We start from the raw sequence: 19840 nt of genomic DNA, 5'->3' as shown, positions 1-19840 counted from the left end.
ATTCCTTCTCTTGTCCACGACAGTACCCTTTGAGAGAGAACGGCGGGCGTCCAAGTTTTTGTTCCCGACTTTTTTTTTTTTTTTTTTTTTTTAAAGGCAGGGGACACCCACAGAGCCCAAACGCCAGGTACTGCAGACCTCAAGCCCATCAGCCTGGACCCTTGCCCCCTCCGTCAGCGGGGCAGGGGCACGGCGCAGTTCCGGCACCTTCTCCACCTCTTCCCCAAACTACTCCCGCGAGTGCCGCCGGTGCCCTGCCGCCGCCTCCGCACGGCAGGCGCTGCTGCCCCTCTCTCCCCCCAGCAGATACGAGCTGGGGCGCGGCGGAGACACGCGGGGCACGGCGCCGCACGGCACGGCACAACCTCCTCCCCCTGTCCCCGCACCGCGGAGCCGAGCGGAGCACACCCCCCCCCGGCCGCCCGGCTGAGCGACAGTCGCCGCGACCAATAGAACAGCCCTTTCCGCGCAGGGGGGCGGACACTCCCTGGCCGGCGGACCAATGGGAGCACCGCTTCCTGAGCAGTGGCGTCCGCGAAGGGGGGCCGAAGGAGGGGCAGGAGTTTAGGAAGAGGAGGGAATGGCTGTCACCAGTGAAGTCATGTTGGTAATCTAGTCCCTCGCTCCGGTTCCGGGCTCGGTGACTCACCGAGGGGGGAGAGGAGCGATACCCAGCACGGCGCTCCGCCCGGACGGAAGGTAAATACAACTTACAACTCGGTCCGCCCCCCGTCCGCTCCCCGTAGCCGGCACGGTCTTTCCTTGTCGGCGGCCGCGCCGGCTCGCACCGTGCCCACCTTCCCTCTCTCCGTCTCTGCCCTTCCCCGCGCACGGCCCCGCCGGTCCCGGCCGCCGCCGTGCCACCTGCTTCCTCTCCCCACCTTCCCCGGCGCCCGGCCCTCCCGAATATTTATATGTCCCAGTGGGTGGAGAGAAGAAAGTTTTGATCCGGTATTATTTTGGAATAATCGTGATGCGGATCTCCGGGGCGGGAGCGACAGAACCCCCGCGGCGTCGCCGGTGGCTGACTCGTGAGTCAGCGGCGCTCTCGGTCTTGCCGCCCAGCGAGCGTGTCACGGGCTGCGGGCGACGCGGGCACGGCAGAAACAGATCCGTGGGGAGAGACAGCCCGCACGGACGGGCCGTGGGGGCCCCGCCGCGCCTGCCGGGGGTCGCAGGGTGAAGTTCACGGTGTCCGGAGGCGGCAGAGCGCGGTGCGGCGGGGCTTTTTCTCCGCCGTGGCACACGCTGGCGCAGACCCAGCCGAGGAAGGGGAAGTAGGGAGGCACGAGCAGGGAGGAAGATGGTGCGCGAGAGAGCGGTCTCGCCTGCGAGGAGAGTAGCGGTGTTCCCCGGCAGAGCCAGGGAGGCCATGATCCGGATCATCTCCCTGCCTTTCTGTCACAAGCACTGCACACAGCGGGGAGGGGGGAGCAGCGGGGGCTGGGACTTCGGCCGGCAGACTGCGGCTCCTGTTGCTTTTAGGTCTCCTGTTTTTAACTGTGCAGTCAGTCCTGCTGTAAAGGTGTCGCGGTTCACTTCCCAAAATAGCGTGTGTGTCGTCGTAGCCCTCCCGTTTTCCCTGCAGAAATCCCGCCCTCCAAGCGGAGTAGCACAAAACATGCGCTACAATTTTGGAATCGCCTGCCAAGCAAAAAAGCGTTTTATTTCCGGTGTGCGCGGAAATTTTATTTTTTTTAACCGGGCCGGGCGGGAGCGAGGATGCACGCGCGCGGATGCTCAGGTATCCGCAGATCGGCTGCACCTATGTCGGGAGAGGGGACAACCACGGCGGTGGTTGGCACCTGGAAAAGTTCTGTGCCCTGCCGGAGGCGGGGGCGGGCGGCGGGGCGCTGCTGCAGACACTGCCGGGCGGGGCCAGTGGGCAGCGGAGCCCGTCCAAGGGCCGCTGCGGGGCAGAGCCGGGAGGCGGCAGCGGGGGCGGGGGGTGGCCTTTCCCGTCCCTCCGCCTGTGCGAGCGGCGGCGGATCAGGAAGTCACCGCCGCCACAGACAGGCGCACAGACATGTTTGGTCGGCGTGACATGGTGGCGGAGGGAAGGAGAGGCGGGCAGGCGGGCCTGGCCCAGCCCTGAGGCATGACCCGGCTGCCCGCCCGCCTGCCGCCTCAGAGGTACGGGGGCCGTGCTCGGGCACCGCAGCCGCTGCTTCGGGGATGGGCGGGAGAAGGCGGCAGCGGGGCTGCATCTCCAGGCAGGGGCGTTTTACAGCCTGTCGACCGGGGAGAAAACTTTCCAGAAAGGCCGGGGGGGAAAACAGGGCCCTTCTGGTTGTGCGCGCCCGCCCCGGCGCCTCTGCGGGGAGGCGGCGGGTTGCCCGGCGCCGAGGCCTGCGCGCCGCCCGCCCTGCAGGGCCGGACCCCCGCGGGCACAGCGGTGCGGCCGCGCACGGAGGGAGCGGCCGCCCTCGCCCCGCCGCCCCCCGGGGCTCCCGGGTCGCGGGTCCTTTGCCGTTGTGCCCGCGGTGCGCGGCGAAATGGAGTTTCTTAGGTTGTCTCCTCCCCCCGCCTCCCTTTAAATTTATGATGGTGGAACAACAAACTGCGCACGGCTGGAAAAGTTACAGCTCTTCTAAACTCCATCTGAAGTTACAGTTAACCGATTGGTTTGTTTTTCCTTCCCCCCCTCCCCACCCCAAGCGTGAGCTGTGGTCAAGTAAAGGGAGTGGCTAACTGTCTGCATGACTACACAGATCACCCAGAATTTTTTTTCTTTTGGCATCTGCCGTTTATGTTTGATATTCAGACTTAGAAAATTTTATGTTAACACCGCTCTTTTTAGGATGTATTTTTATGAATATTTAAATATGAGTATGTAAGTAAGTAACTAATTGAAGAACTGAAGAGATAAGGTGGTTGATGATTTTTTCGTTTGTTTGGATTTTTTTACCGTTTAAGTATTCTGCGTGCTTTCAGTAAAAAAAAATTGATCTGGGGTCTGTGACACAGTGTTGTTCCGTTTGCATTCTTTTCCTTTTTACTTTAGCTTTCTAAAGGGTTACTTGGTTTTAACCAAAGCCCTTAAGGCTCAGACGATAAACTCTCTACCGGAATTTAATTCCTTTGGTAGTATACCAGTTACATGTTCGGGGTGGAGCACTCTCTTCTGTGTAAATTACTATTGTTGTGCAAATACAGGCACACTTTCTCTTTGGGAACCTAATTGCTCTATTACTGTCTTTGACTTTGTTTCTTTTGTCCTTTTGTTATTCTAGGGAAAAAAGTTGTGTACCAGAAGGATAGGGTTGCCTTAAGGCGGGTTTTTATGTCCATGTATATCAGTAATAGAAAGCAAAAAGACTGTATGGATAATGAGTATTTAAAAATTAAAGAGTATCATACAGAATATGTGGACTTGCCAGAGGTGAGGGTAAAGCTTCATTATATGCAGTCGTTCTCTCATGAGTTATGTCTCAGCTTTAGGACTGGTATTTCTGTGGTGTTTCATAGAACGTGTGCCAGGAGACTCTGTTCAAAGCAGTCTTAGATCTTTTCTTTTATTCATTTCTGAAGTGGTCTGTGAGCGTTTCTTGTAAAATTTGAAAAATGCTTTCACCAACATCTGAGGCCTGAAAATTGACAAGAGAAAACGTCCTCCAGCTAGCATACTTACATTAAATATATTCTTGACAAAGGCCTGTTTGAAATTACTATCTGCAGGTATATTTTTTGTTAGACTTTTGAAGTTAAGGTCAGAATGTGCACAGTAGCAACTTAAAAAAGTGTCTACACTTTTACCTGTTTTTCATAGTCCTAATTAGTAATATTGCTGTGAATTAGTGATCCTTTTCAGAAGCAGACTTTTCATATGACTGAGAACATTTTTGCAAATTACTTGTCAAAATGCCTGTTACGTTTCTGTGTGTTTTGAGCTGCAGTTGAAGTTTATGTATAAAGAGTGTTTCCTGGAGCTCCCTCACTTTTGAAGTGTATCTGAGTAGTTTTTATTTTTTTGATCCTCTAGTGGAGTAGGAAACACAATATTGTGGCATAAAGATCACCTACCATAAAATTGACAGCAGAGAAAACTCATGCCTTATTTCCAAGATAAAATAAGGACGGGTGAATAAGGGAAAGAAGTAAGGCTTAACACAGCTTTGGTAGTTTGTAAATGTAGCAGAATAAGAAGAATAATACTGAAAAGTTTCTTTGTTTCTGACACATGTAAAGTCATTACTTCTCAGCTGTAAAAATTTTCCTGTTTGTCTCCACTTGGCAGAGATTATTTCCTATGTATCACTTCAGCGTTTGAGTACCCAGATGCATCATTTAGAGGTGGGGCCTTTGAGAAAATGTTAAAAATAAGTTTGTTGTTACAGAATTTACACATTTTTCATCTTTTCATTGGTATTTTGCAGTAACTAACTTGTATTTAAAACAATCTTCTCCCTTCTTTCTCCTCTTCTTCCCTGTTTAAGTAAAGGCAAGGCCTTTCAGGAATATGGTGCATTCCTTTACTTCTGCCTGCCTCTCATTATGGCTTTTGTTTTTTAGAATTAAATGAGAAGACAACATTCAATAACTGTGATTAATACCTGTAGTAAAGCTCATGGTATGAAAACTTAAATCTGTGACCACTGAGTGGTGTCATATATCAGTTTTCTATGCCTGAAAGTGGAATTGACATATGTAGCAAACATGAGCGTGATCTTAGACATTGCCTGATGGCAGTTAAGAGTTCTCAGTGCAGCTATTGGCTCTGTTTTCCTCAAGGCTACTGTCTTCTGCAGCAAAGCCATCAGAAAGGATCATATGTCTGTGCTGTAGTGTCCGGCAGCATAGCTTAGCTTAACTTGAGTGAACTCTGATTTGTGATTATGCCTTTTGACAATCTGCAGTACATTCACCTCCCAGCTCTTAGGCAGTCATTTTTTGATGCCAGTTTTAGCATTTTGTAAGAGGGTAGGCTGTAAGTTAGAGTGGTTGAGCTTTGTGAAAAGCTGGAACATCTACACAGCAGAAGTAAGAATTTCTACAAGAATATTTGAAGGTGGGGAGTATTAGACTATCGTCCTAAAGTAAACTCCATGCACGTGAAAAGGGATCTTATAGTACTCCACAATGAAGTTTCTGGTATAAGCACACCACTCATTTTGCTAGCCTTGCTGAGGTGCACGCAACAGTTTTTGGTAGATAGCTAGACAAGCAGCTAAAGCAGTGTGCAGAGGTTTTTTTTTTTCTCTGGCCTAAATGTCTGGATAAGTAATCAAGGTGCAGCATTTCTGGTTTTGTGGTTTGTAGTTTAAACTACAAATTCCGTTACAGAAGGTTTTCAAGTTACAGCGAAGTTACTCAGGTGAGTATGCAAAGGCAGGATCTCAGCTGTTAGTGTGTTTGGCTTCTCTTACGTGAACTGAATATAAGTTAGTTGAAGATTTCACTCTTCACAGGTTTTTTGTTGTTTGATGTAAACCTGTTTATTGATCAGATGACAATAGTAAAAACATGATAAAAGTAAAGAAGAGTGTCCTGTGAGGTTGTACAATACAAAACACAAAGCAATAAAAATTTACTTCTAAGCATGATAAGTTATTTAATGATGATGAGCGGCTGTTGTTACTAATCAGTTCTTTTACTTTGAATGTATTAATTTGATTAGCAGATTAAGCAAGTAATACAAATCAGTGACAGTATCATTTTATGCTTTCTGTGGTAGTGTAATAAAGGTAACTCCTTTAGCCTGTAGCATATCACAAGTACACATATCTTTTCAAAACCACCTGTGAATCATGACCAGTTGGAGGTGTGTGGGAAGAAGTAGACTGTAATTATTTTTCCATGAAGACAGAGTTACAGTCAGCTTTGCAGTATCTCTGTAGCTGTTGTGTGGGTCCATATTTCCTTTTCATCAAAGCTAAGTGGTACAGTTTCCTTACTTTCCACTATGTATCTAAGGTAGGGGATCTGGCCAAAACATTCTGGCTGAAGTTCAGTTTAGGCTGACAGGAAAGGCCGAAGTTATATTGGATGGTGAAGGGAACTAGCTGGAAGAATTATAAATTCTTACTGCTCCATCTGTTCTTAGACTCGGTGTGTGCCCTGTCAAAGCAGTCTGTAATCCCTAGATCTGTTTGGGTGTACAGCTGGTCTTGAATTCCAAAGTAATGCAAATGGTTTGTTACCTGCTGTGTTTTAGTTTGGGATCTGCTAATATTGCATATTTTCCTCATGCAAAAAAAATCCGTACTTTTGTTACCTTTGTGTTTATAGCAGGTTTATACTAAAATATATATGTAATAGAAACACTGAATTGATGGAGACCCTGTTGTACATTGAATTAGCTACATCTACAAAACTTTCTAGGTGCATATGAAATGATAGTGCAGAAACATTTATGCTTAGGGAATGTTATTTCAGATTCTGTTTAGGATATTGACTGTCCTAAACCATTTGATCTAGAAATAGTTGAGCAAAGATCCTAAGTCTCCATCTTCAGCTCTTGGGTTTGTGGCACTTCTTTGTATTTGGATCTGGCTAAAGTTACACTGACAGTTGATAGATGCTTTTTTCCCTTCCCTGTCTCAACTCTAGTTGTGTCCGGAAGAGGTGGAGAAATTCTCTCAGACCATGGGAAGAGCTGTGTGATTCACCACAGCTAATTCAGTTGCCAGTAGTTTCATTTGGGACTGTTTATAAAAGAGATTTGGTCATGTTGATTTAAATGAAAACCAAGAAGTGATAAAGGCTTACAGTTCAGGAAAAAATACATCCTTTTTGAAATCCTGTGAATAACAGTGCTCTCATGAGGGTTTTGAGAAAATTGTAAGATTGGACACTTGCGAAACAATTAAACAATATGTAATGCATTTGACAATGAGGGCCAGCAGCCTTGTCATTTGGAACAATAAGATGGATTGTTTGGTTTTTTTTTATTTTACTGTAGCCTTTGTAATCTGTTGGAAACATTTTTTTTTTTTTACCCCTTCTTCCCCCTCACTTTGTATTTCTAACAGGCACTACTCATTAAAAAGCAGTCCAAACAAATAGGTCAACACTAACTTTGGCAGGGAGTTGGCTTCGTACTGCTTTTTTCATTGCTGGCACCAGAATTTAGCCAAACTAATACCAATGCTATCTGCATGGAGCCTGGCCACTGTTGCACCTATTGTCCTTTTGTAGATTTTTGCTTTGACTTTAATGAGACTTTGGTAAGGGCCTAGAGGAATTAGATACCTAGCTCTTACTGAATTTTAATGAGAGCAGGGTGCCTAATTTCCATGGTTTTTTTATACAATCTCAGATTTAATAAATGCAAACTAAGCTATTTTTGAAACATGTTAAATCATATTAAAACAGGTACGTTCTGGGAGCAGATCCTTAGTTGAGAGGGCCATTTATGATGTGTTCTGGCTTAGAGCAGTGAGTGTTTTTTTAATTTTGTGGACTACTATTGCCAGAGAAAATTGCCTTGTCTCTTTATTTCCGTGGCTGTCTTCAGACAGGATTTATTACTTGCAATTAAGTAGTATTTTCCAATGGTTTATGTTCCTCTGATATAGATCTTATAAATTACTTTTTTTTCATGAAGTATGTTCTTTGACATACTGATCTCTGAATACGCGTGTGTTTAAGGCAATTCAGAATTATGTGAGATGGGGTGAATTTGTCTTCTCTCAAAGAAAGATGGTGAAGGAACTTGGTCTGGTGTAAGTGGTGCAACATTCACCTCTGGTAATTATTGTTTTTTACAGTTTGGGCACTTGCTATTCCTATTAAAAAGAATTTAAAAATTTTCAAATTTGCGTACAGAACATGTTTACTGTGTATGTAAATGGCAGTGTAACTAGTGAAGCTGCAACTGGACCCAGTTTTTATGGAAACTAGCAAGTTGATTTTGAAGTAGAGGTGAATAGAGGTGTAGATTTTGATACTCATTTTAATGCATAGATGTAGGTAGATGTCGTTTGTGAATTAACATTTATATGTTAATACTATATGCTGATAGTTTTGTGATTTATTGTGCTGTGGTTCTGTATACATTTTTCTGGGGGGTGGTGGTGGTGCTAGGTATCTGTTTTGTTAAATGGATTGAATTTGGCTTATAACATGTAGAGCAACTCAGTTGTGAGTGTGAGTCTTAGATTTTGCAATGTATTGTGATGATTGACTCATGTAAGAACTGTTTGTTGTGTGGAAATGTGTGTTGTCCTTCATACAGCTGAACAGTAAGTCTCTTAGAGGAAGTTATGGCACGGTATTAGCAGTTGTGAACATTTGATAACTTGATTCCTTTTGTGGTAGTGTTGTGGGGTTGTAGGGAACTAATTATTGACTTTAGTGTTTTGCACTGAGAACCTTCACAGGCACCTCCATGACTTACCTTGCAAGAAAACAGGATCCCAAGGTTTCAAGTCATAGAAGCACACGATCATAGAATATCCTGAGTTGGAAGACACCACAAGGATCATCCTGCACAAAGCAGCCCCAAGAATCACACCATGTGACTGAGAGTGTTGTCCAAGTGCTCCTTGAACTCTCTCAGGCTTGGTGCTGTGACCACTTCCCTGGGGAGCCTGTTCCAGTGCCCAACCACCTTCTGGGTGAAGAACCCTTTTCCTGATATCCAGCATCCAACCTTCCCTGACACAACTTCATGCTATTCCCTTGTGTCTTGTCACTGTTCCCCAGAGAAAAGAAATCGACACCTGCCCCTCCACTTCCACCATGAGGAAGCTGTGGATTGTAGTAAGGTCTCCCCTCAGTCTCCTCCCGGCTGGACAAGCCAGGTGACCTCAGTTGCTCCTCATACAACTTCTCCTCAAGGCCCTTCACAATCTTCATTGCTCTCCTTTGGACGCTCTGTGATAGCTTTTTGTCTTTCTTATACTGTGTCGCCCAACACTGCGCACAGGACTCGGGGCTGCCCCAGTGCAGAGCAGAGCGGGACAATCCCCTCCCTCGACCGGCTGGCGATGCTTTGCCTGATGCCCCCCAGGACATGGTTGGCCCTCCTGGCTGCCAGGGCACTGCTGACTCATATTCAACTTGCCATCCCTAGGTCCCTTTCCGTGGCACTGCTTTCCAGCATCTCATTCCCCAGTCTCTATGAACATCCAGGGTTTCTGCAGAATCTAGCACTAGAAGTTTTTCTGTTAAACTTCACATGGCTGGTGATTGCCCAGTCCTCTAATTTGTGGAGGTCTCTGTAGGGCCTGTCTGCCTTTGAGAGAGTCAACAGCTCTTCCCAATGTTGTGTCATCTGCAAACTTACTCAGTCCTGCAGCCAAGTCAATGAAGATGAGCGGTGTGTGCTTGGAGCCCAGAAAGCCAACCGCATCCTGTGCTGCATCGAAAGAAATGTGGCCAGCAGTTCCAGCAGTTTGAGGGAGGTGATTTCCCCCTCTACTTTGCCCTCTGCCTGGACACTACCTGGAGTGCTGTGCAGGTCTGGGGTCCTCAGCACAAGAAAGACATGAACCTTTTGGAGCAGGTCCAGAAAAGGGCCATGAGGTTGAGGAGGGATGGGTGGAGCACCTCTCCTGTGCAGACAGACTGAGAAAGGAGCGGTTGTTCAGCCTTGAGAAGAGGTTTTGCAGCCTTATTGCAGCCTTCCAGTACCTTAAGGTGGCTTATGAAAAGGAGGCAGAGGGACTTTTTATATGGGCAGATAGTGACAGGACAAGCAGCAATGGTTTTAAACTGAAAGAGGGCATGTTTAGATTAGAGCTTAGGAAGACATTCTTTATGGTGAGGGTGGTGAAGCACTGGCACAGGTTGCCCAGAGGAGTTGTGGATCTTTATCTCTGGAAGTGTTCAAGGCCAAGTTGAGCAGGGCTCTGAACATCCTGATGTAGTGAAAGGTGTGCCTGCCCACAGCAGGGGGGTTGGAACCAGGTGGTTTTGAAGGTCCCTTCCAACCTAAACCATTCTGTGATTCTATGTGGAAGAGTGCTGGGCCTAAGATAGAGCCCTGTGGAACTCCACTAGTGACAAGTCACCAGCCTGATGTTACCCCATTTACTGCAACTCTTTGTGCCCGACCTGTGAGCCAATTGCTCACCCATCACATGATGTGTTTATCCAGCTGTGTGCTGGATATTTTGTCCAGAAGGGTGCTGTGAGACACAGTTTCTAAAGCTTTACTCAAATACAAAAAGTTGACATCACCTAGTTTCCCTTGTTTAACCAGGTGGGTGGTCATAAAAGGAAATTAAGTTTGACAAGCAGGACTTTTCCAGCATAAAGGCATGCTGGCTCTGACCAGTGACTGCATTATCCTTCAGGTATTTTTCAGTACCTCTCAGAATAATCTTCTCTGTAATTTTGCTGGTCACAGAAGTGAGACTGACAGGCCTGTAGTTTCCAGGATCATCCTTCTTGCCTTTCTGAAAAATTAGGATGTTAGCCAACTTCTGGTCAACTGGGACCTCTCCAGATTCCCAAGACTGTTCAAAAATCATTGAGAGGCGCCTTATGATGTCAGCAGCTAGCTCTTTGATTAATCTCAGATGTATTCCATCAGGCCCCATGGGGTTATAGGGATCCAGCTGGAGTAGCAGATCCCTCATTAACTTCAGAGTCAGCTGGGAGTTTATCATTATCACAGCCTTGGTCCTTCAGCTCAGGGCACTGTGACCCCCCCTTTAGTCCGTCATCAGTGTTGAAGGCAAAAAAGCATTACACTTCTCTGCCATGTCTGTCCCTGTTTGTGAGGTGACCATCCTCATACTGTAACAAGCATCAAATCAAGGAGGGCATCTTTCCTAGTCAGCTCCCTTAGTACCTGAACCACAAAGTAGCATCCAGCTGTTTTAGGAATTGTCTGGACTTGTTTATGCCAGGTGTGTGGTGTCCTCAGTTAACATCTGGCAAGTTGAAGTGACCCATAAGGACAAATTTGGAGGTGTCCCTTAGTTCCTTGAAGAATTGGTGTCATTGTCTTGGCTAGGTGTTCTACAGTAGACTCCCACAATGACGTCTGCCTTATTTGTTTGTCCCGTAGTCCTAACCCAGGGGCTCTCAACTGTGCCATTGCCGGCTGTAAGCTCCATACATTCCGGCCCCTCCATTACAAACAACACCACCCCCCGCTTCGCCCGCCCTGACCTAAGGAGCATGTGACCATCCATCATGGCACACCAGTCACAGGACTCATCCCATCAGGTCTCACTTATGCCAGTGATGTCATATATCTGGGACTGGGCCTATGCTTCCTCTTGCTCATTCCTCATGCTGTGTATGTTGGTATAGAAACATCTCGAGTATGGTTCATTGTAGCCAGCACCTTGTGAAGCAGATTGATCTTATTAGCACTCAGTTCCTCAGTTTTGGCTTGCCATCCCATTGCTTATCCCTGGCAGACCTGGTTTTGCCCTTTCCCTCCTTCCAACCTAGTTTAAAGCTGTCAGTGAGCTGTGCTAGCTCTCATGCTAAAACACTTTTTCTTCCTTTGAGAAAGTTGTATCCCTTCAGGTATCAGAAGACCAGGTGTTGTACAGACCATGCCATGATCAAAAAAACCACAAATTCTGCAGATGACACCAGCTTTGGAGCCACATGCCCCTTGGAGGCAGCAGACTTCCCTGTGGTTTTGGTCTGGTCTGTATAGCAGGCCCTCTGTTCCCCTTAGAAGGGAGTCATCTGTGACAACTACCCTTCTTTTTTTTCCTAACCGGGGCAATTGTGATGAGGGGGTAGGCTGTCTTGCCCCAGGTGGCTCCTCCATTGCAGAAGGACCTTTGTCTACCTCACGAGTTGACTGTCGTTCCAGTTCCAGGGCCTCATGCCTGTTGTAAAAGGTATCAGTCCTACTTGTCATCTTCAAGTTTTCAGGAGGAAGAAAGAGCCTTCCTTCTGCTGTGAGCAGTAACCTCTTGTCTGACTGCATCACAGGATTCTGAGTCCACCTGCGTCTTCACCTCAGTGGAGGTTTGAAACTCCTGAAACTGTAGCATCTCTGAGAGTTATATGTCAGGCTCTTGCTGATTCTCATGAATGCTGTACAGCTTGTTCACTCTGTCATTTGGCTCCTTAACCTGGCGACACAGCTCGTTGACAACAGCACATCTTCCGTGAAAGGAATGATTGTCAGTCCCAGCCTTATGGAGAGGCGTTAGGCACTCCTGGCAACCTGGGTCGCAGAGAGCTACATCTACCATGAGAAGATCTGGCTGACTGGAGGCTTCTGACACTGCTGTGACTGGTGACTGGTGCAGTTATGGGGAAATGAGCTCTGAGGCATGTCAAAACCATACTTGTGGGAATGGTTACTTGTAGTAAGACTGCGCTCTTCACCAACTGCTGGGTGTGTTCAGAGCCCTGCCAGTGTGCCCTGGTTGCTCTCACTATCTCTGGGCCCCTTATGAGAGAGTGGGAGCAGCCGCCATTCTTGCTGGCTCCACTCACACCGAGTCAGCTGTTCGAGGGCAAGCTGCCGGCTTCACATGGGTGTTGGCGCTCTCCTGCGCTTCCCCTTGCTCCAGCCATGCTTGCTGCGATCCATGGCTCCGCACCAGAGCTGTTGGCCTTGGTGAGGGGTGACTGGGAGCAGCATAGCCATATTTAAATCTACTGCTGTCACTGCTGGTGCTGTGTGGGTCTCTTGGGCAGACAAAAAAAAGATCAGAAAACAGTCTTGATAACCCTCTTAATGCTTGTTTTGCTGCATTACCGTGAGTTTTATAAGTATGGATTTCAGGGCAGTTGTCGCTTTTCAGGGAGAGATTTTTGAACACATAAGTCACAGAGGCGCCCAGCTCTCTTGCCTGCTTTTAGTAGTGCTGTGCTTGATCCCATATGACGTGTCTGATGATAGCAAGTCAGTTCAACTGCCATTGTTTCTGGTAGATGTTTCTCATAGCATGCCAACTGGGTTTTTTTGTGAGTAACATACAGACATCCAGAAATGGATGGAACTGTCAGGATCCTTATCCTTCTATTGGGCTTGTAGAAGAATGGGCAAGCCAATGGGCAACATTAAGGATCATTTAAGCATTTTCTGCTGATGACAGCGTGCATGTGTGTGTGTCTGTGAGTAACGATTGCCTGTAGATTTTATTAAATTTTTTTCAGTGCCCCTAATGTCACATAGAAATTGTGGTTTTGTTTTTGTTTTGTTTTCTTTTGTTATTAGACCTATTCTGCTAATTGAAAAGGAGACAGAAAATAGATGTCCACGCCTACAGACCCTGGCACCATGCCTCATCCTGGTCCTTCTCCTGGACCAGGACCTTCACCTGGACCGATTCTAGGACCTAGCCCAGGACCAGGGCCATCTCCTGGCTCCGTTCACAGCATGATGGGGCCAAGTCCTGGTCCGCCCAGTGTCCCTCATCCAATGCCAACAATGGGGCCTACTGATTATCCACAGGAAAGCATCCACCAAATGCATAAGGTAATAGCTTACAAGTGAACCTTATTTCCCTAAACTTCTCTCCACTGATCAGAAAAACGACTTACTCGTTTAGAACCTGCATAACTGCTATTACACATTGTGTATCACCTGCAAAACTTCAGGTTTTCACTCCTACTTCTGTCTTTATTACTAAATATTAGTCATGTATCAGATTAAACAGTTTCCTTGTTCTTAGTAGACTAGTTTGAACTATAGAGTTAATAGTTTGCAAATCTTCGTTTGTAAACTGTACTTCTTAGTAAGGTAGACATTACTAGGGAGAAAAAATGAATTACAGTGTTAAAACCCTAAGGTAGACTATTCTAACCCTAAGGTAGACTATTCTAACCACTTTTTTTTATTTTTTTCCCTCTTGTCTATTTGTACATATCATGTGTTTTTTGGGATGGTTTTTAGTTTTGCCTGAAATTGTTATTCTTTAAAAAAAAAACCAAACCAACCAACCAAACCACCAAAAACCAAAACCTAGTATTTTCATCTCTTAAAGGGTTTGTTCTCTACAAATTTGTTTACTCTTCCATACTGAAAATGTGGTTTAAAAATGTGGGTTTCAAGTTATTTTATGAAGACTCCATCTTATAAAGGATTATGAAACTCTGTCATATAAAACATGTGAATAATTAGACTTCAGTGGTGGTTGTTAAACACTTAAAATTGCATGTGTGCTTAGACTGTCATTAATCTTTTTTACTTTGAGGAAATACTTGCTTGTGTGGAAATTCTTTTGTGAGAACAGTCTCTTTCCTCTTGTCGCTTTTGTTTGGTTGTGTACCAGAGATTTAGAGTTTAGGAGAATTTCATTTGCGATGTTGTTCTACTCAGAAATACGTATTAGCAGCTTACAAGTCAACATATTGAAAACCTTTTGGTAACTCTTGTTGATTCCACTTGGAATTGTTATGTGCGTATAGAGAAATTTATAAGAATAGTTTTAAAGTAATATAAACACATTTTAATTTTCCTCATCTTATTCATGTTGACATTTTCACATATGAAGCAGTTTAATTTATTAAAACAATGTCCAGTCAGGAGGGACATGACACTACTATCTTTTACATGAAGAACTGTATATTTTTAATAGCACAAAGACAGCTGAAGGAAAGGAGGCCATCATCCAGCTGCCCATTTGTACTGAACTGTGTAATCTCTTGAGAGTACGTGCAGTAACTATAACTTTTTCATTTGAATCTTGAAGCATGTGATTTAGCTGTTAGCCAGATTAGACATTTGCAATTGGCATTTCTTTGTTTTGGGGTCAGTTACAGCCCAGCTTTCCAGATCTCTGTCTTCAGACCTCATAGCCAGGGTTCCTACACCCTTCAAATTCTCTGATTTCTTTCTGTTTTTAAGTGATTCCATACCTGTAGAAGAAGACGGTGGCACCAGGAATTTTCCATAGAATGGTTGAATGCCCCACACATTATGTTTTTAACTGATACATCCTGTTATATCAGCCATTTAATCCTATGTCAGAATTAGAAACAAACCAGCAAATGTCATCCCACAAAGGTCTTTCAGAGACTTCAGAAGGCATCTCACAAGGTTCTGTGAGCCAGAGTAGAAATTCTCCCACTGAGGTGGCATTGAAATGTTTTGAAAAATGCTCCACAAAGAGTCTGGATAGCTAATTCAAAGAACATCAGTCAGTATAGCTGTAGTAAATTACTTTACCTTGACTGCGATATTGGAACAAAGACTGTAACTTCATGAGTCTCTCTTCACAACCTTGCTGCCCTCTAAGATTGCCCATTCACAGGTTCCACCATGTCTTCATGTGTATGACAGCAAATGGGTCTGTTGAGGTGATAGAAGTGAAAAAAAAAAAAACAAAAAAATTAAATAAAATTTTGGTTATTTTTTCAGTCTAGATGAATTTTCAGGTCTGTTTCCCTGTGCAACCCCAGAAATAGTGTATTGTGATGACTGATGGAAGGGTCTGTTTAGGAAGTGCTGTGGAAGGGGGCTTCCAGACTATTTCAATGTTGTTCAATGTAATTAAAAAACTGGTTAGCCACCCGCATTTTGACCAAATACATGTTTTTTTTCTACTCGGTGCTATGTAAACCAGTTTGACTTTAAGTCATGATGTAATGTAACACTTTGTTTTTTCTAGTGAAATGGAGTAAAAAATGGGAGATGGCACAAAAAGTGTCCTAGTTACACAATTACTTGTGGGGTACACATCCAGTATATGCAATGGGATGTGGTTTTTTAAAAGGAAAAAACGAAGTAGTGAAACAACTTTGTTCTGTGTTAGATGTTTGTCTAGCTTAAAAACAATAATATGATGCATAAAAGTTTTAAAAAATCTAAAGTATCAATCAATAGCTAAAACGCTGAAACAAATTGATATTAATAAATCATAATTCCCAAAGTATGTTTACTTAATGACTGTTAATATGAAAATTAAGTACTGTATATTCACTTAGTAGCCAGATAACTCTCCACAGGAAAATTTACTGTAGATTTACATAATGCAGTTTGGATAGAAACAATAAAGTAACTATTTTTCTTGATAGTTTCTTAAGTAGTCTTTTGACTAGCAATCAAATTTTCAGGAAAATACTTACAGTTCCAAATTTTACTGAAGTGTATCTTGGATGCATGACAACTACATTTAAGGAGAAGTACTTAGGAAGTCTCGGGGGGGTACCACTAAATGGACAAACCATAACGGTCTCAGAGAGTCTTTTGAGGAAAAAATACTTGGAAACTGGAAGATATTAAAAGAAAGCATTGTTACATTGGTTGCCCTAATCTTACTTTTCCTCAGCATCCACATAAAAGTTCCTCTGGGGGCAAAACATCAGGTTATGTGATTTTAGTCTGAACTGACTACACTACACTACTTTTACACAGTACCCCACAACATCCTTCTTTCTAAATTTTAGAGAGATTAATTCAATAAGTGGATTGTTAGATGAATGAGAAAGTCATTGGACAGTTGCATCCAGAGGGTAGTGGTCAACAGCTCATTAGGGACAAGTGATGTCCCTCAGGGGCCCAGTATTACTTAATATCTTTATTGATGACATAGACAAAGGGAACGAGTGCACCCTCAGAAAATTTGCAGATGACAGCAAGATGAGAGGTGCAGTTGTCACACCTGAAGGATGGGATGCCATCCAGAGGGACCTGGACAAATTCGAGAAGTGAGTCACGGGAATCTCACGAGGTTTAGTAAGACCAAGTGCAAAGTGCTGCACGTGGGTCAGGGCAACTGCTGGTATCAATACAGGCTAGGGGGTGACAGATCAAGAGCAGCCTTACTGAGAAGGACTTGGGAGTGGTGGTGGATGAGAGGCTGGACATGATCCAGCAATGTGTGCTCAGAGCCCAGAAAGCCAGTTGTATCCTGGACTGAATCAAAAGCAGCATGGCCAGCAGGAGAGGATTCTGCCCCTTTGCTCTGGTGAGAGCCTGCCTGGAGTGCTGCATCCAACTCTGGAGTCACCAGCCCAGGAAGGACAGAGTGAGTTGGAGTGAGTGCAGAGGAGACCACCCAGATGATAAGAGGGTTGGAGTACCTCTCCTGTGAGGAAAGGCTGAGAGAATTGGTTTTGTTTAGCTTGGAAAAGAGAAGGCTTTGAAGTGAACTCATTGTGACCTTCTAGTAGCTGAAGGGAGCCTACAAGAAAGGTGGAGGGGGACTTTTTACAAAAGCATGTAGTGACAGGGCAAGGAGGAATCATGCCAAACTGAGGGTAGGTTTACATGAGATAATAGGAAATTCTTCACGTGAGACTGCTGAGGCACTGGAACAGGTTGCCCAGGGATGCCCCATCCCTGGAAGTGTATGAGACCATACACAGGTTGAATGGAGCTCTGAGCAACTTGGTCTAGAGAAAGGTGTCCATGTCCACGGAAGGAGGGTTGGAACTAGATGATCTTGAAGGTCGCTTCCAACCTGAGCCATTCCATGATTCTATGATACAGCTTTCTGTATGCTCTTACACAGTAGCTGTGTAGTAACTGGTTAGTTATGTCTTAGTTATGACAAAAGTATAGCTTTTTAAGTTGCAGGGTTCTCACTTGAGGGTGGATGTAGTACTGTGAACTCTTGGTTTATTTTCTCTTTCAATGAATTGTAACCTGATGATAATCACTTCTTTTATGAATTTGTAAAGGGGGGTGTAAATGATTACTGACTACGGAAGAATTACTATGATGTCATGGACAGTATTACTGGTGTTGGTGAATGAGAGAAAAAGGGAGAGAAAAAGTTCTTCACAAATGTGGTAGTTTTTACTAAATATGTTAGATGTTCCATTAAAACAGAAGGCAAATGGTTTCTCATTTCAAATATTGTTGGCTAACAGATGTATGCACAGTAGGCGTTCTGAGAATCATAACAGTTCTGCTGTGATTCTGGAAGTAACACCTTATTTATCAGCAGGCATGTTCCATGCATTGTTTTGTTTGTGTCTGCATTAGTGAATAAAGAAAGGAAATATCAATGTCAACTTCGAAAAATCAAGAGAACTCATGTAAAATGGTGATTCAGTGATTTGTAAGAGGTTAATGGAAATGTTGGCCAATTCCCTACTGCAACGACAGTCAGACTGGTTGTCCATCAGTGATGCATTCAGTTATGCTGTGTAGTTATGTGGCAGTTACATGACAATGCATTGCTGTTTGATCTCTGTAATTTTGTTTGTTTTAGAGATGATCTAGAAGAAATCTAGTTCAGTACTCAGTTTTTGATTTTAAGGCTGTTTTCTTGGTTGGTTTTTAAGAAGGTGGATGGAAAGAAAGACACCATAATTGGACAGTTTACCTGGAAATAGGTCAAACCATGATGCAGTACTGTCTGTTAGAAGACCTTTGTTACTAAACTAAGAGTAAAAGCACTGTAGGCAGAATGCTTCTTATGCATTAGACATTGTGTAAGCCTGCCAAGTATGTAGGTGTGTGCTTGCCTTCAGTTGAAGTTCATCCCTCACTCTATTTTCTAGAAGCATTGCTTATATATCTGGCCTGTTCAGTGCTTGTCCTTACTGGGACCAGTCAAAACAGTAATGTCTACTCAAAGTTGAGTATGTCTCACGTTCCTGTTCTCCTTCTGTCGTATTAAAAGAATAAAATAAAACAAGTATCCCAGTGGGCTCGTAGGGCTTTATTGGTATCCCAACAATGTCATTGTGGAAGATAGCTTTAATAATTTATAGAGGACTGAAGAATTTGCAGAAATTACATTGTGTGTAAGGTTCCTTCTGTAATTTTTAACCTGTTACATAGATTTGAAGTTATCCTCTGACTCTGTAACTATACAGTGATTAAAAAAGTTACAGAAAATAACTGTTTTTCAGTTCTTTTGGTCCACTGCTGTTCCCTGCTGAATTGTCTTCCCTATTTTAGATGTTTTGCCCATAATCAATAGAAGTGCTTTTAGATGAAATATATTCTTGGAAATACCAGTCTCTGCATACACTAGCAACAGTATGATCATTAAAACTAATTTTGTCTTCAAAGAAGTTTATGCTATCTTCATATTTTGTAAAAAACTGATTAATGAGTTCTAATGAATTTAGTTTTCATTTTTTTCACAGCATAATTTTTGCAAACACACAGAAGCAAACCCCTTTCTTCCTTTATTTAGACTCCTTTCTATTAGACTTGAAGCATTTCAGTTTTCAGTTTTCTACAGTTTTGTTAATGTGGGTAAAACTTATCTTACAAAACCCTGCCCTTTTGATCAATTCTTTCCATAGAAGCATTCCTTCAATTCATGTCTTATTGTATGATCATGTTTCTTTACCTCTCTGTTCCTGTTCGATTTTTTTTTTTTTTTTTTTTGAGTTCTCTTTATGAAAGGCCCCATATTTGTTTTTCTCTTCACTGCTGTTCTTTGTTACCAGCAGCTCCTTTCCCCACCCTCTGTGTGCTGGTACTTCTGATGTATGCATGCTGTGTCCCATCGTAGTCCCGTCCAGAGCTGCCTGGATTCGCAGAGGTTTCATGGCTGTCACCTATTAGTGCCATGAAACCCAGCAGTCACACCACAGTTGTGTCCAGCTAGAGCCTTCTGTTCTGGAAATCAGATCAAATTTCCTTCGCAGTTTCCTTCTCCTCTTGGTGGCTCTAAAGATTTAGTCCTCGACACATACCATGACAAAATGTATCCAGCTTTACAGGTGTTTTGGTTTCTGTACTACTCAGCTAGCACAGGCAGAATGTGAACTCAGTGTTCTCTTCTGTGTTGGTTATCTTTGTAAGTCGGGGCAAAGAGAGGGAGGGATCTTCATGCCTCGGAAAAGGGCATTGGGATTTATTTGGTTAGCGAAGTGGAACTATTTTTAATGTGTCAGTCATCTGTCTCAATGTTTCTGCTTCATATCCCTAGTTCTTGTAATCAAAAATAGCTTCTTGAGTGGTGGGTGTTTTTCAGATACAAGTTCTTTTCAAAAATATTTTTATACTGTCATGACAACTAAATGATTTAATGAAACATGAAAAATCCATTTAACT

General features: G+C 44.1%; 1 protein-coding gene across 4 annotated transcripts in view; it reads left to right on the top strand.

Moving 5' to 3' along the window:
• The first annotated feature begins 562 nt into the window (after positions 1-562).
• The window catches only part of SMARCA2 (SWI/SNF related, matrix associated, actin dependent regulator of chromatin, subfamily a, member 2), a 120059-nt gene continuing 100781 nt past the window's right edge, over positions 563-19840 (top strand). Inside the window, exons 1-2 of one of the 4 annotated variants that reach the window (XM_027752187.2) lie at positions 563-699; positions 13091-13351. In XM_027752187.2, the coding sequence (XP_027607988.1) occupies positions 13127-13351 (225 nt within the window). In that variant the 5' untranslated portion in view covers positions 563-699; positions 13091-13126. Of the gene's footprint in view, positions 700-1726; positions 1745-2015; positions 2134-13090; positions 13352-19840 lie in introns of those variants that run through there. The other 3 variants (XM_039384490.1, XM_027752188.2, XM_027752189.2) reach the window with 3 other exon arrangements.

This window comes from Pipra filicauda, unplaced genomic scaffold (assembly GCF_003945595.2).
Source record: "Pipra filicauda isolate LSUMZ 115617 unplaced genomic scaffold, ASM394559v2 scaffold35_size7292922_pilon, whole genome shotgun sequence".
Classification (NCBI taxonomy): Eukaryota; Metazoa; Chordata; class Aves; order Passeriformes; family Pipridae; genus Pipra; species Pipra filicauda.
Note: the sequence above shows the minus strand (reverse complement) of the source record. Positions and strands in the feature narration are given on the sequence as shown.